The 14,185-nt window shown below is 43.1% G+C and overlaps 1 protein-coding gene across 1 annotated transcript in view; it reads right to left on the reverse strand.

Moving 5' to 3' along the window:
* The window catches only part of LAMB4 (laminin subunit beta 4), a gene marked incomplete at its 5' end in the record, with an annotated part of 95,338 nt that overhangs the window by 39,575 nt on the left and 41,578 nt on the right, over positions 1–14,185 (reverse strand). The window contains 3 exon segments of the mRNA XM_081079719.1: positions 6,079–6,199; positions 6,788–6,903; positions 8,196–8,381. Of these exon segments, the coding sequence (XP_080935845.1) occupies positions 6,079–6,199; positions 6,788–6,903; positions 8,196–8,381 (423 nt within the window).

Genomic DNA, 14,185 nt, shown 5'->3' on the forward strand with positions numbered 1-14,185 from the left:
GCAAATCTCTCCTGGTCTTTTTGCTTTTGTACTGAAACTAGTTTCCATGGTCCTTTACTTTGACCCTCTCCAGTCCTTCTCTATTTGTCCTTTGACTCGCCAGAGGGTGGAATCTCAACCCCAGATGACCATTTCAAAGTGTCTGCACTCCCCAAACCTCTAACCTCACACTCCTTGTACTCTCAGCATGTGCCATTGTCCTCCTTTTATTTCATAGAGAAAATAGACCCCAGCGAGGGACTGGAGCCTCCTTTTCTTGCCCCCTAAACTCCCGTCTTGCAGGGACTGCCACCATCTGTCTGACTCAGGGCTTACGAAGAAGAGGGATCCCAGTGGAGGAGGTGTCCCACTGCCATTCCCTTGGCCCTCAGGACACTGTTCTAGGGATTGTGCTTTCTTTCTTCAATCTCTACCTCTCAGCTGCCATTTAAATGTGCTTGTCCCTCCCATCTGGAAAATCACCTTCTTGATCTCATTTTTCTCCTATCATGGCCCCATTTGACTCCCTGACAGCCAAATCTCTTGAAAAATTTGCTTTGCCACCCCCACTGCCTCCTCTCCAATTCACTTTTCATGCCAATGCAGTAACTCTCCAACCATACATCCCTAAATGTCAGGTTCCTCAAGGTTCTCTCATTGGCCCACTTATGACTCCATGCCCAGTTCCTAGGTGACCTTGACAATGCTATGACTTTGGTTACCATCCATAGATTGCTGACATCGGAAGTTACATCTCCTGCCCACATCTCAATCAAGGGCTCCAGATCTGCAGAGATCTGTAGAGATATGCACAGCCAAGCCTATTGGTTGTCGCACAGGCACTGCAAACCAGACACCTGAGATCGGCTTTCCCTTGTGTGCCTATTGTCAGGAAATAATGCCACCACCTTCCAGGATGCTCAGGGCAGAAAACTGAAGAAGGGCGTCTCTAACTCCTGTCTCTTCATCATCAATACTCCCTACCCACCCCACAGGACCCACACATCAAGTCCATCACAGCCTGGTCAATCTGATCTCTTAAGTGTGTCCAGGATGCATTTACTGCTCTTTGTTCCCCTGTCACTTCCCTAATTTGGGCCACCTAGGTCACTACAGTGGCAGCCCAATACATGTCTCATCTTCTACTCTGTTCTCTTTCCCCATCAATATTCTACCTTATAGTCATAGTGATTCTTTAAAAGGCCATTTATTTAGGTAACCCCCTCCTTAAAACCTTTCACTGGATTCCCATTGCCTCAGGATAAAATCTAAGCTTCATCTTCATTCATTCATTCATTCATTCATTCATTCATTCATTCATTCATTCATTCATTCATTCATTCCTCTCAGTTCAGTGGTTCTCAATATGGGAGGCACCACTCCCTAGGGACGTTTAGGAAATTCCAAGGGGTGGTTTTGATTGTCACCACAATTGGGTGAGGCATGTTACTGGCATTTAGTGGGTGGGGATCAAAAAATGCTAGACGTTCTCACAAAAAGGAAAATCATCCCATGTCTTCTGCAGGTTTGGAACATTCCCCTGAAAATCCATAAAGGAGAAATCCCTGTTTATAGTGATCTCAGTTGAAAGCCTTTCTCTATGTTAAACATGTTTATGACCCACCTGCTTTCATATCTGTCTCGTTTCTACAGGTATAAACATCTTTTACTTCACTGGGTCTTATGGTGTGTTCATGCCTGTGCATGCACCTATCATTGAACATATTATTTCTTTATAAATTACTTAATTTTTATCTCTCCTTTGCATTTACACACTACATTGATATTATTTGAAAGATGTGTGCAGGTAGGCTATAATGCCTATGAATTTCATTTCAGTCTAGTAAAGGGTTACAAAATTTATTTGTAATAAAAGTGGGAGGTTGGGTCAGATGACGTTGAGAACCACTGCTTGAGCCACACCGAGCTTTGCAGGTCAGTGCCCTATAGTAGCTTCCAGTACCTCTCAAATGCATTGTCATTTCCTCTATAATTGTCTGCATCTCCCCTTCAGAGAGCAAGCTCCTGCGTGGCAGGGAAGGTGCCTGTCTGGTTTATACCTGTGCTTAGCAGTGTCTAACTTATAGTAAGTGTTTCATAAACATTTGTTCAAGAAGGAAGTACATATACATTTCTAGTATTATATCTTTAATTTGATACTAAAATTACTCTGCTTTCTCCAAACACAAACCAGGTGGGAAGAGATGCAGAAGGAAGCCAGGTGGGCTGGGGTTGGGGATGAGGGCTGCTAACCAGGGGTTAATTATTCGGTTATTGGTCTGAGCTGGTTTAGAGTCGGTCACTTCTGGCACAAGCAGATGGACTAGATGCTAACACTCTCTGCCAGCTATAGAATGTTGTAATGCCATGACTCACTTCTAGAAACTTCTAAGCACTTTATGTTTACCAAGTGTAGTCCATTCCATGGTATAAAAAAAAGGATGGCAGTTTTATATTCTAGAATACCTAATATACCTTTGACTCTAAACACACTTTTATGGAAGCACATATCATGTAATCAGGACGACTGAAAAAAAAATAAAACTTTCTCACTATGCTTGCCAAACAAAAGGTATTTCTGCAGAAGGAGCATTCAGAGTTGAACAAAGCTTTCATCTGGTCTTCTTAGTAATGCATTCTAGCTTTCGATGCAAATGTTAAGCTGGCTGCAGAGAAGAATGAACTTTGAAAGACCCAAGTCCCAAGCAGTCGAGAATCTTCCCAGAGCAGCAAAATTGGTGGTGTGGAAATAACCGCACTAATCTATAGTCACAAAATGTGCAATGAATTTCTTCTCTAAACACCCTGGGTCAGGGACTATAGGGAACATGATAGGTGCCCTGCCTGGATCTTCCTGTCTGCCAGCTGCTGTGGCATCGGCTGCTAAAGGCTCACAGCTGTCCCCTTCTCCAAGAAACTAGACTCAGCCACCTTGTCCGGGAGTTCATGTACTCACTGGGGGCCGGGGAGGGCGTGGTGAGCCTGTAGCCAACATCTTGGGCACACAGGCCCAACACTTTGCATCCAGGTAGACTCAATCCTGTGCTGCAATTCATGTTCCAGAGCTCCCTGTGGGGTCGAGCTGAAGCCGCACTTCAGTGGAGACCACATCCATGCTTGGGGCCTTCCCTGTCCTCTCTCTTCTTCTCCTCTGCTCATGCCCTCAATAAATTAGGTGCACCTGAATCCCTGTCTCAGCTTCTGCTTGTAGGAAATCTGATCTAAAACCAGGATGGAGGGCTCTACTGAGGTTTCTGACAGTTTGCCAAGATCAGCTTCCTCTCTTAACTTCTATTTAGGCTTCAGGATTTTCATATATATGTGAAAATACGCACGTACACACACGCACGCACACACACATACATACACGAGGTGTGATCAAACAATATTGTGAATGTTTGATCAAACAATATGGTGAATGTTTAAATGTAAAAAAAATGTCTTACAGTAAAAGACACATTGCCATTAATCCCCCTCAAAATACTCCCCTTTGCTTCGAACACACTTATCCCATCGTTCTTGCTGCTTTCTGAAGCAGTTCTGGAAGTCCTCTTCCGTGAGTGTCTTTAGTTGCGCTGTCGTGGCTGCCTCAATGTCCTGAATCATTTTGACTTTGGGGAAGAGCCAGAAGTCGCCTGGTGCCAGATCCGGGAATAAGGTGGATGAGGACACACCACATGTTTTTATTTGACAGAAATTGCCATATCAGAAGCGATGTGTGACACGGAGCATTGTCATGATGGAGGATGATTTACAACACTTTAAAACACACCTTCTCTCAACCATAGCTCACACCTGACTGACTGCACCGAACAAGTTGAAACTTGTCACACACTGTTACTAAGGTTTGATGAGCCATCTCCAGTGTTGAAGATCCCCGCCTTTCTGTTGGATGGCACTTGGCAGCAGCATTCACCATATTTGGTGATCACAACGGAAAGGCTCCGTGTCACACATCGCTCAGAGAGTGGGTGACAAATGGATAAGTTGGATGGATGCATTTAATACAGCATCAAGTGATAATCTTTGGAGTTTACAAAGTTTAGAAATATTTAGGATATGGATTTTAAGTGAGGAACAACTTGGCTCTTATAAATTTGAGTTTTATAATTATTATTATTAATTCTAATAACATCCCCTCATGACTTAGGACTTCCTTATTTTCTTCCTTTCTTTACTCTGCATCGGTTCCCAAGTTTTAGCTTTTTCTTCTGAATTAAATCTGTTGGATATGATTTTCTTTCTTTGTAATTTGTATGTTGGTGCATGGGCATAGTTCTATTTAAAGCTCCTCAGCAGAAAATATGAATTGTATGGATATGGGAATCACGATAGTTTAAATTTCCCATTCAAGAGTTTGCTTTTATTTTCCACTTCATTTCTATCCTGATATGGTAGAAGCTCACCACAATATTACATCATCCTCTGGGTGCAGGCGTTAGCTTACCTTTGGTGAAGGTTGCCAGGGAAAATACAAATCACCCAGTTCTAATTGAATTTTGGAGAAACAATAAATAATTTTTTAGTATAAGTATGTCTCATTTGAGGGTAATATTTGGGACATATTTACATGATATTCAAATTTAACTGGGTGTCCTGTTTCTTTCTTTTCTTCCTTCTTTTATTCTTTTTTTCTTTCTTTTCCTTTTTGCTAAATCTTGCAACTCTACCTTTGGTAAAATAATCTTAAAACAATGGCTTTCTTTGTTGTTAAAATCCAATATACACCTGCCTCATATTGAATTCTATAGTAGATGATGAAATAACAAAGTTTCAGGGTATAAGTTTAAAAATGTTCCATGGTTAAAAATTGAACTTTGAAGACACAATTCACAAGCTATGGATATACAGCTAATTTAAATCAAGGGTCAACAAACTTCCTGTCAAAGGCCAGATAGCAAATATTTTTGGCTTTGGGGCGCTAAGGTCTCTGTTACAACTACTCAGCTCTGCCTTTGTAGCTTGAAAGCAGCCATAGATAATATGTAAACAAAATGGCATGGCTGTGTTCCAGTAACATTTGCAGTCTGTAGTTTGCCAATTTAATCATGATAGAAGATTCTCAGAAATATTTAAAAATACAGTTTTAACAAAGCAATTTGATTTTTATACAAAAAAATTACTTTTTAAAAATCCTAAACAATTCTACATAATTTTGCTGAAAGTGAGATGAAACTGGTACTTTCATATATTACCAATAATCCTGAAAATTAATTGGAGAATACCTTCCAGAAATTAACTTGATAAGTTATTTCAAGAGCCATAAACTTTGGGTAAAGTAGGACTATATTTTAAAATATTTAAAAAATATGTACCAACTATACATAGTAGTAAAAAATAGAAGCAACTTAAATGATCATGAGTAGGGAAATAGATGAGCAAATTATGTAAATTTACTCGATGCCCAAACTCTGTCCCATGAGAAGCCTGGGCCTAAGATTGTTCACAGAGTGATAAATTTGGAAGGAATAACTGTGGCTCAACACTGTGGGAGAAAGATGCTGAAAGAAATCACTCAAGGAAATATTACACATGGTTCCTAAAAATGATGAGAAGACTACATAAGCACTATAAGAAAATGCTTATGATGTAATGTGAAGTGAATAAAATCCATATATATATTTGTCAGAGCACTTTGATTTCGAGGATATAAAAGCATAGCATGCATAAAACAGGAACTTGCAAGATGATAATAATTAAAGTCCAACTCTGTAATGCCAGGTCCCTGGCGTGGCCCAGAGGAGGGACTCGGGAATCAGGTGGTCTGGCTCCGACTCCCGACTCCTTACTCGGTGGCTCTGTGACCCTGTATCCCGGTTCTATTGCCTTAAAATGAGGGTAACAACAGCACCTACCTTACAGAGTTGTTGACTGTGTAAGACTACACAATACAATATGTAAAACACTTCAGACGCTTACTGGCACATACTGTTTGGTAAGATTTGTGACTGTTGTTAGGTGACTTATAGAGAATAGGTGATTTTTTGAAGGAAACAGATACATTTATATTTCTGAAGAAATATTTCACCAGAGAATCAAAAAGTAGAATTATAATGGAGCTCGGCTTAGAAGGAAGTCCATAAAGCTTGTGATACTTACGGAATCAACAAGGATGTGTGAATGAGCATGGGACCTGCCTTGCAAAGGCTGGGAAAAGTAGACATCTATGGAATATTGTGTATCTGGTTCTAAACAGATGGGTGTAGGAAGAAGCACAATCCTGTATTAAGAGAAATAAAGCAAAAATTCAGTTACAAAAGTATAATTACATAACCTAAGCAGCCACAGTATTTGGTGGTGTTTCACTTTGTGCAATGCGGGTTCCACTGCGGGGCGGAGGCTAGGTGTAGGTTTCGACCAGCACAGATAGGTTGGGTGGACAGTAAATTCACATTCAGGTTCTCCATGGCTCTTCAGAGGTTGTGCCAAACAGCAAAGCCCTAGGAACTGTTGGCCCTGGGCTGTCATGACTGCTCTGAAGGACAAAGGTCCTTCATCCTGTCTACCATGCTGACACCAACAGGCTTTCTGTTGTGTTTTGCCCTAAATCTCTGATAAGGCAAAATTAGTGGTCTCAAAATTAGCAGCATTTTACCTCATAAACTCAGCTGAGATAACTCAAGCTGAATATTTTACTCCTATAGCATTTTACTTTCTCATATCAAGGCCATCAGGGGAATAGGAAAGGAGCATTCTTTAGTCTTCTTTAATACACCTCTTCTCCCAATTAGTTCCTGGATACAAATTACGGATAGATAAACAAAATTCTAAGAAACCTTCAATGTTTGAGGACAGGTCCCAAGCATACCTGGAAGCCACTGGTAAGGCAAAAGACTGAGGCTTTCGCAGTGGGGTCTTGTGTGTACAGTGCTCTCTCCCTCCAGGGGGTTTAACCACGATCTGGACAGTCCAGTCAGCTGTGAACTAAACAGGCGTGGCATGAAAGCAAGTCACCGTGAAGACGAAGGAGCCTGTGGTGCATAACCTAATGCATAATGCATGGAATCGAACTGGCAGCCCAATCCACTTGGCAAATACAATTCTGGAGTTAAAAGAAGTCTTAGACATTCATCTCAAGCCCAGCTCTCCGGTCATAGCTACAGCTCACAGGCCTGGAAAAACCTGGCACTGCTGAGAGGTCTTATCTTTAACCTCTGTCTCCCAAAGAGTCGATTAATTCATCGTGTCCCTGGATCACAGAACAAAAATAAAAATATGGAATCCTTCACAAAAGGATATATACTCTGATCATATATATATTATTATACAAACATATAAATTACATGATTTAATATTATTTAATAATTATTATATTACTAGATTACTAGAGATATTTATGCATCTAAATATAGCCTTACAATTTGGAAAAGCTTTTTATAGCTCTTAGAGATGTGTCCTCTCTTTTGAAAAGTATATATATATAACTGCATGAACTTTGACCTGGTGAGTATGACAAAGTTTATGAAGTCCCTTAGTGAGAAATAGAGAATTATGTCATATCTCTGGTCATATAACACACAGTGAGCACTTCCAGAATGTGACCCCTGGAAGGACCATGGGGCTCTGAGACCACCCCCTCCACCCTCAGCCATATAGGATATCTTTCGCGGGAGATGGTCTGTGAGGTTTCAGATTATCAAAGGAAAGGTTATACTAAGAAAAGATTAGGAACTACTGCTCTAGATCAAGTGTTTTTCTAATTTGTTTTCTATCCTGTGTTACATATTTCTCAAAAGGCGGGGGAAGGGTAGTAAGGCAGTGGGAGGCCAGAGAGGCAGCCTGTAGTTTTTCTCTTGTTACAGGGAAAAATCCAAATGCAAATAAATGCCTCTTCTGCATCTTTTAAGTTTGAATCTCTGCACATGTTAGTTTATTAATTTTTAGAAAAAGAGTCCCAGGAGAGCAAGATTTGTGTTATGTTAGTTATTTATCATTCTTATGCAAACATTCCATCACCACTTCCTTAGACATAGGGCCTAAAATGTGTGACTCCAGCGTTAGCTTCTCTCCCTGGAATAAAACATGTGTGCACATGGCTCATCGAGTTGCTTTAAGATCGTTAGGAAACACTTTGGTGTGTAATGCTCTCCAGATGTTCTACTTTTTGCAAATCATTTTATGATAAACCTATCATATCTTACTAGAGTAAGACTGAAATGGAAACACTTAGTTCGAGGATGCTTTTCACCTCCGAAGACATTGGACTTAAAGGATACCTGGGTTTCATAGCGAATGGCCACGGTGAAGTCCATGGGAAAGGGAACGTTGCTGACAGTAAATCTTAAGCCAGCCCCAGGGAGAACCCTGGCAAATCCAGGTCCAGTCCACGTGACAGGCGTCCCAGGAACCGGCTCTCGGAAAACAACGTGAACAGCAGGCACCTGGCCAAAAGTCACTGAGCCCTGAAATCAGAAAGAAATGTACATAGCTTTGCCTGTAGTCAAGGCCTGGAACAGTTTAGAGAAAAAGAAAAAAAACCCGCCCACGCTTTTCCTGATGTATGTATGATCCGTCTGAGTCACGGATAAATTATTCCACCCAGGATACAGTCCAGAATACAGCTGAGAATAATGCGCTCAATCTGCAGCTTTGGAACATATGTTGCTATATGGAATGATTGATTTGAACGCAATGTCACTGGAAACCATCTGAATTTTAAGTATCCCACGTGCTAATGAACTGAGCAAATTCCACGTTGATGGCCTTGGGTTTTCTCAGATATGACTAGGATTCTGGGCAAAATATGGAGGGAAAGAAAAGACTCCCACGCCTACTTCACCGCTTTTGCCTAAATGTGCATGATGACAATGAGAAAACCCACATGGATGTATTGCTTAGGTATTTCTCCCATGCAAACGTGAGAAGTGGTCTTCTATCTTCTTGGGGTAGAGAAGTACAACACTCCTAACGCCAGTGACCGCTTAGCAGCCCTGACAGGCTCGGTACTGGATGTCAGCCTGGGCCGTCTGGACCTTGCAGATAAATCTTCTCTAATGGCTTTTGCGCCTGCCTCGCCACACTCACAGCCTCCACTGCAGTTCTGCCTCTGGTTACTTTTGCCCGTATCGCTGCAACCGTCTGTTGGCTGTTCTCTCCATGCTCTCCCTAGTCCAGGACGTATTACACACTGCTGCCAACAAACATTTCAAACTCGTTCTAACTGCCAACAGAATCACACCCAAATTACTTAGCTTGCAGCTCAAGTTGCTCTGTGATCTACCCCAAACTGCTCTTCATCTGATAAATGTTTATTTAGTAACAATTCAGTGCCAGCCTCTGAGTTAAGAAAGCCAAGATGAATAGGACAGAGTCCCTGCCACAGAGGAGCTTAGAATCTTGCACTGGAGACAGAAATGTAAATAAGAAATTATACCACCAGATTAGGTTTCAACGACAGCAGTATATGTGAACTCATCCATATGCAATGTTTTTCAAGCATTACAAAAACCACTCTCACAGTAGACACCGTTGGTGCCCCTCTGGGATCCCCTTTACCTGATTGGTGCACCCATCTCCCAGTTGGGGTGTCTGTGGCTACTAACAGCTCACAGTTGCCCCCCTTCTCTGGAGAATTGACCTTCTGCACCCTCCATCCCCCACTTTCACCTCCCAAGGGAGCTCAAGCCAAAGGCTGGCCCTGCTGTCGCAAGGGGAAGGACAACTTCATCTGCAGTTTATGCTTCTGACCTTGTGGATCAACCCAAGGTTTGTTTTACTGGAGACCACGTCTTACTCTTTCCTTTTCTCTGTCTTGTTTTCTTCACTCCTTTAAAGAGTTTTCCCGAAGAACACTGACTTAATAAATCACATGCACTGGAATCCAGTCTTAGCCTCTGTTTCCATGGCACCTGACCTGAGACACTTGGTACCACACAGTTTACCTAAAAGTAGATTCAAAGAGGTAGTCCAGAGATGGCTTCTGGACTGTTTGGTTGGCATCAGAACCCCAGTGAGTCACATTTCCTGATGGTCCCTGCGGTGCAGGAGCAGAGCCCCTGCTAAAACTGTCACCTGTGGAGAAGTGGGACAGGATAGAGGGGGAAGTGACATGAGTAATATGCTGGCATTGAGAGATATGGGGAAATAGTAACTATAGGACTGTGGAGAGAAAATGACAGGCTCAGGGTAATCACTCACCAAGTTAGAGCAAAGACTGAGAGTCACAGGGCTTCTTGGTGGCATTTAAATAGATTCTCATCTCCTTGAATTATAAGGCAGGAAGAACTGAAGGCCAGGCATAAGACTTAATTGTACAAGCTGTGGAGCTTCAGAGAAGGCTGAATTCTCAGCTTGGGAAAGTCATCTGTGCCAAAGTGAGGCCCTTCACAGAGAGGCAGTGGGATCTTGTGACGCACAAGAGCACCTTCACTGCTGAGGCTCCTGAGCACGCTTGGACTGTCCACATAACCCACTCACTCCTACTGGGAGTGCAGACCCTGCTCCTCTTCACCCCTGACACATTTGATGACAAGGCGAAAACCTCAGATGACACAAGCGTCTTAAAACAAACTGTCTCCTTCCCCAGTCCCTGCCTGCACTACTCCTTCTGACCTCTTGCCTGACCATTAGGGTCAAATTTCAGCAAGATCTGACTGGGAAAGTGCAAGGTCTCTGAGAGGGACCCAGTTAACCTGAACTGGTAGCAAGTGGGAGAGAATGGCTGGCTATGGACCCTGAGGGTGTTAGACCAATGGGGCAGAATATGAAACTGGGTAAGGAGAGTTTATTGATTTGGGGGTCACCAGTGGTATAGGATTTAACAGCCTGGCAAGGGCCCGGAGCCCTGGGAGACGGATCAAATGTGTTGCTGGAGTAGCTCTTGGAAGCTTGGCAAAAGTTGTGGCCCAGGGTAAAGAAGCAGGGCTTCCAGAACTGCTGTAGTGTGCTGTGGAGAAAGGAATACAAGACTCAAAGAAGCAGGCCTGCTAGAATGGCTGTAAGATACAAGACCGGAAAAGCCATCAACTGACTATGTTCTTTGGAGATCTGGAGGGTACTCCATTCATCAAGACAGCAAAGAATCGACTGGTGAAGGGGCAGCAACATCACTGAGAAGCTGAATATTGGGTATCTGCTGCAGGCTGGTGGGAAAAACCATTACAAAACCGAGCTCCTTTGTATCAACGTGGAAGATGGGACCCCAGGCTATCAAAGGCTGGGTAGCACTTAACTTTCAGAAGCAAGATGGCTATGTATGATTATAATGGGCAGCAGGCTGGACTAGGAGACAAGGGGCCTGACTCACAGGGTCTTCTTGTTGATGAGTAATACAACACGGTATTCTCAGGAGCCAGACAGATGAGCAGTCAACAAAAGTGCTGCTTAATACATATAATTGAAAGTGGTCAAATACGAACCAGCAGAGGCTGGGGTCAGCTGCCCTAATGGAAACACATGATCCTTTGCCAGATTTCTAGATCTGAGCACTTGTCAGACCCAGAACCCAGTGACTGAGAGGCCAGCTCCCCATGAACAAAGACTCTTTAACATCACAATAAGTGTGATTCTCACTTATTTCACAAAGAGATCTAAAGTTGTTTATTTGAGTTCATTGGGGAAGGGAGATACCTAGATTTTCCAAGGGTTAGTGGATACAGGATCAGAGTTGATGCTGATAACCAGGTACCCAACGTGCTATCATTGTCTGCATTAGAACAGGGGCACATAAGGGTCAGGTGACAAATGTAGTCCTGGCCCAGGTCCTTCTCACAGTGGATTGCCTGGGTTTGCTGAACCACACGCTGATCGTTTCCTCCAATTCCTAGATACATTACTGGAATGGACCTGCTTAGCAGTGGACATTGATTCTTTGACCTGTAGGGTAAGAGCTCTTACAGTAGGAAGTGCCAAGCATAAAAAGTCACAAGCATAAACTTGTGAAATGCCCAACCTATACCCAACCCCCACAAAGCCAAGATAGTAAGTGAAAAACAATGTTGCAAATTAGAGGCATCTTCAAAATGCCACTCTCAAGACTTGGTGGTGGTTCCTATCATATCCCCATTACAAACGTAACCAAGTTGTAGCCCCACTTGTGTCTGTTGTGCTGGATGGAGTATCTTTTCTAGACTAGACTAACATCACCCAGGTCCATGATACGCAGCTACTGAAATGCAAAATGTGTTCTTTTCCATCCCCACGAAGAAGGAACAGAAGCAATTTGCATTTACTTGGGATGGGTAGTAGTATATATTCCGTCTTGTCCCAAGGCTGTTAAGTCTCCTGTGCTCTGTCACAGTACAGCCCAAAAGCGAAAGACCATCCAGATATTCCACAAAAGAGCACACTGATTCCCTGTACTAAAGAATAGAGAGGTGGGTCCTTTGATCAAAGGCAGTATTATATGGCCTCCCACAGTGAGAATCAGACACTCTGTGGCCTTGGTCAGCACCACTTTGTGTGCTCATGGAGTATCTGAGAAAACATAACATCTCCTCAGCCCAAGGGACCCACTTTACAGCAAAATAAGTGTAACAGAGGTCATGTGACTTTGGGAGCTCTCCTCCTATATAAACCATGCCATCCAGAAGATGCTGATCTGAGATGGCAGTGGAATGGGGCCCCCTAAACAGGCATCAGCTTCACTAGCTTGGAAACCACGCCTTGTGAGATGGGTCAGTATTCTTCCTGATGTTCTTTACTCCTTAAGCCATTGGCCTCTATGTGATGCCGTGTCCCCAAAAGGGAGGAAACATGGATTGGGAACCAAGGAGGAGGAGCTAAGCTCACTGTCACTCCCAGTGAGCATGCGAATTTGGGCTTCTGGTCCTTGCAACATTAGGCTCCATGGGTCTAGATGTCTTCATTGTTGAGCAGGGACAAAGATTCCACTATCCTTAAAGCTATGGCTGCTGCATGGTCACGTGGGCTGCTCATGCCTGTAGACCAGCAGCAGGGGAAAGAATCCCCATTAGTTATACGGCTGTTGTTGTATAATGGGAACGCAGAGAATATGTATAGCCCTGATGTGAGCCCTGAGGTGCCTCTGGAGCTCCCATACATGTGGCCTGCTAAGGGCATGGTAACCAGGGACTCAGATCCCAGAGGGATGAGGGTCCAGGTCATCCCACCAAAAAGTGCTAGTTGAGGATGAGGGGAGCCCAGAATGGGTGGCATGAAGGGAAGCAGACGGTGAATATCGGTTACAACCTGGGGACCAATGGCAGCAGCAGGAGGCTAATCTCCTTTTGTAAATTTCCCCAGGAACTGTGATCAGTGAGAATCCTGGTGAAGCCTGGCTGCACAGAGTGAATTTAATGTAAGAAGAAAATGGGCAGGGTCAACTTCACGTGCATGGAGCATGTGGAGCTGCATAGGCCCCGCACTCAGAGGGGTCCATGCTGGGTTCAAGGCTCTGCTGTCACCATTTTAAAATAATAACTTTATCTATGCACAGTATGTCTGCTTCCTTGCTGTGCCATTTCCATACAGTGCACATGCCCATGAGCATAGGATTTAAGGGGACCTACTATGCACAGGCGTAGTGAGACTCAAAGAGAGTACAAAGAAAGCATGTTACATCTATGACTGAGTAAGCTGCGGTGCCGACAGCTCGAAGAAGCCAAGCTTTCTGTTCCAACCAGAACTTGAAAGCAGAAAGACAGCAAAGGCATTCCAAGAAAGACATATACTGGCCAACTACTTACACTGAAAATGATGACTAGAAGAAAAGAGAAAGATAGGGCAACTCATAGTTTCTTTGGCTTTCAGTCCTTCCTTACTCATCAGTAAGCTGATGGCAGAGTGTTGGTAGAACACGTATCATGAAGTGAAATAAAAACAGTGGAGTCAGTTTTGTGTAGCATTCCCATTATTCTAGGAAGAACAAAATCCATACGAGTATATGGCTACAAACTACAAACTGTGTAACTTCAGTGATGATGCGCATGAGTAAATATGCTGATGTTTGCAGTCCAAATTGGTATTTCATGGTATATAGCTGAATAGTGTAGTGTATGCTGGTAATTTAAATGTTTAATATTGCTGTACTTAGAATGATATTAAACAGCAAATAAAAAAACACTTTGACAAATCAAAAGAGACTATGGAATAAAGTAAAAAGCGTTATATTTTTCTCCCTTCATTGGCTATTTTCCCTATTGAACAAGGGGCCCTGCATTTCTATTTTGCCCTGGGCCCTGTATGTGGGTGTCAGCATGCAAGGAGTAGACTTAGTTGATGTTGTTACTGTACTGCCAGGTCCTGT

Source organism: Rhinolophus hipposideros (assembly GCF_964194185.1).
Source record: "Rhinolophus hipposideros genome assembly, chromosome: 18".
Taxonomy (NCBI): domain Eukaryota; kingdom Metazoa; phylum Chordata; class Mammalia; order Chiroptera; family Rhinolophidae; genus Rhinolophus; species Rhinolophus hipposideros.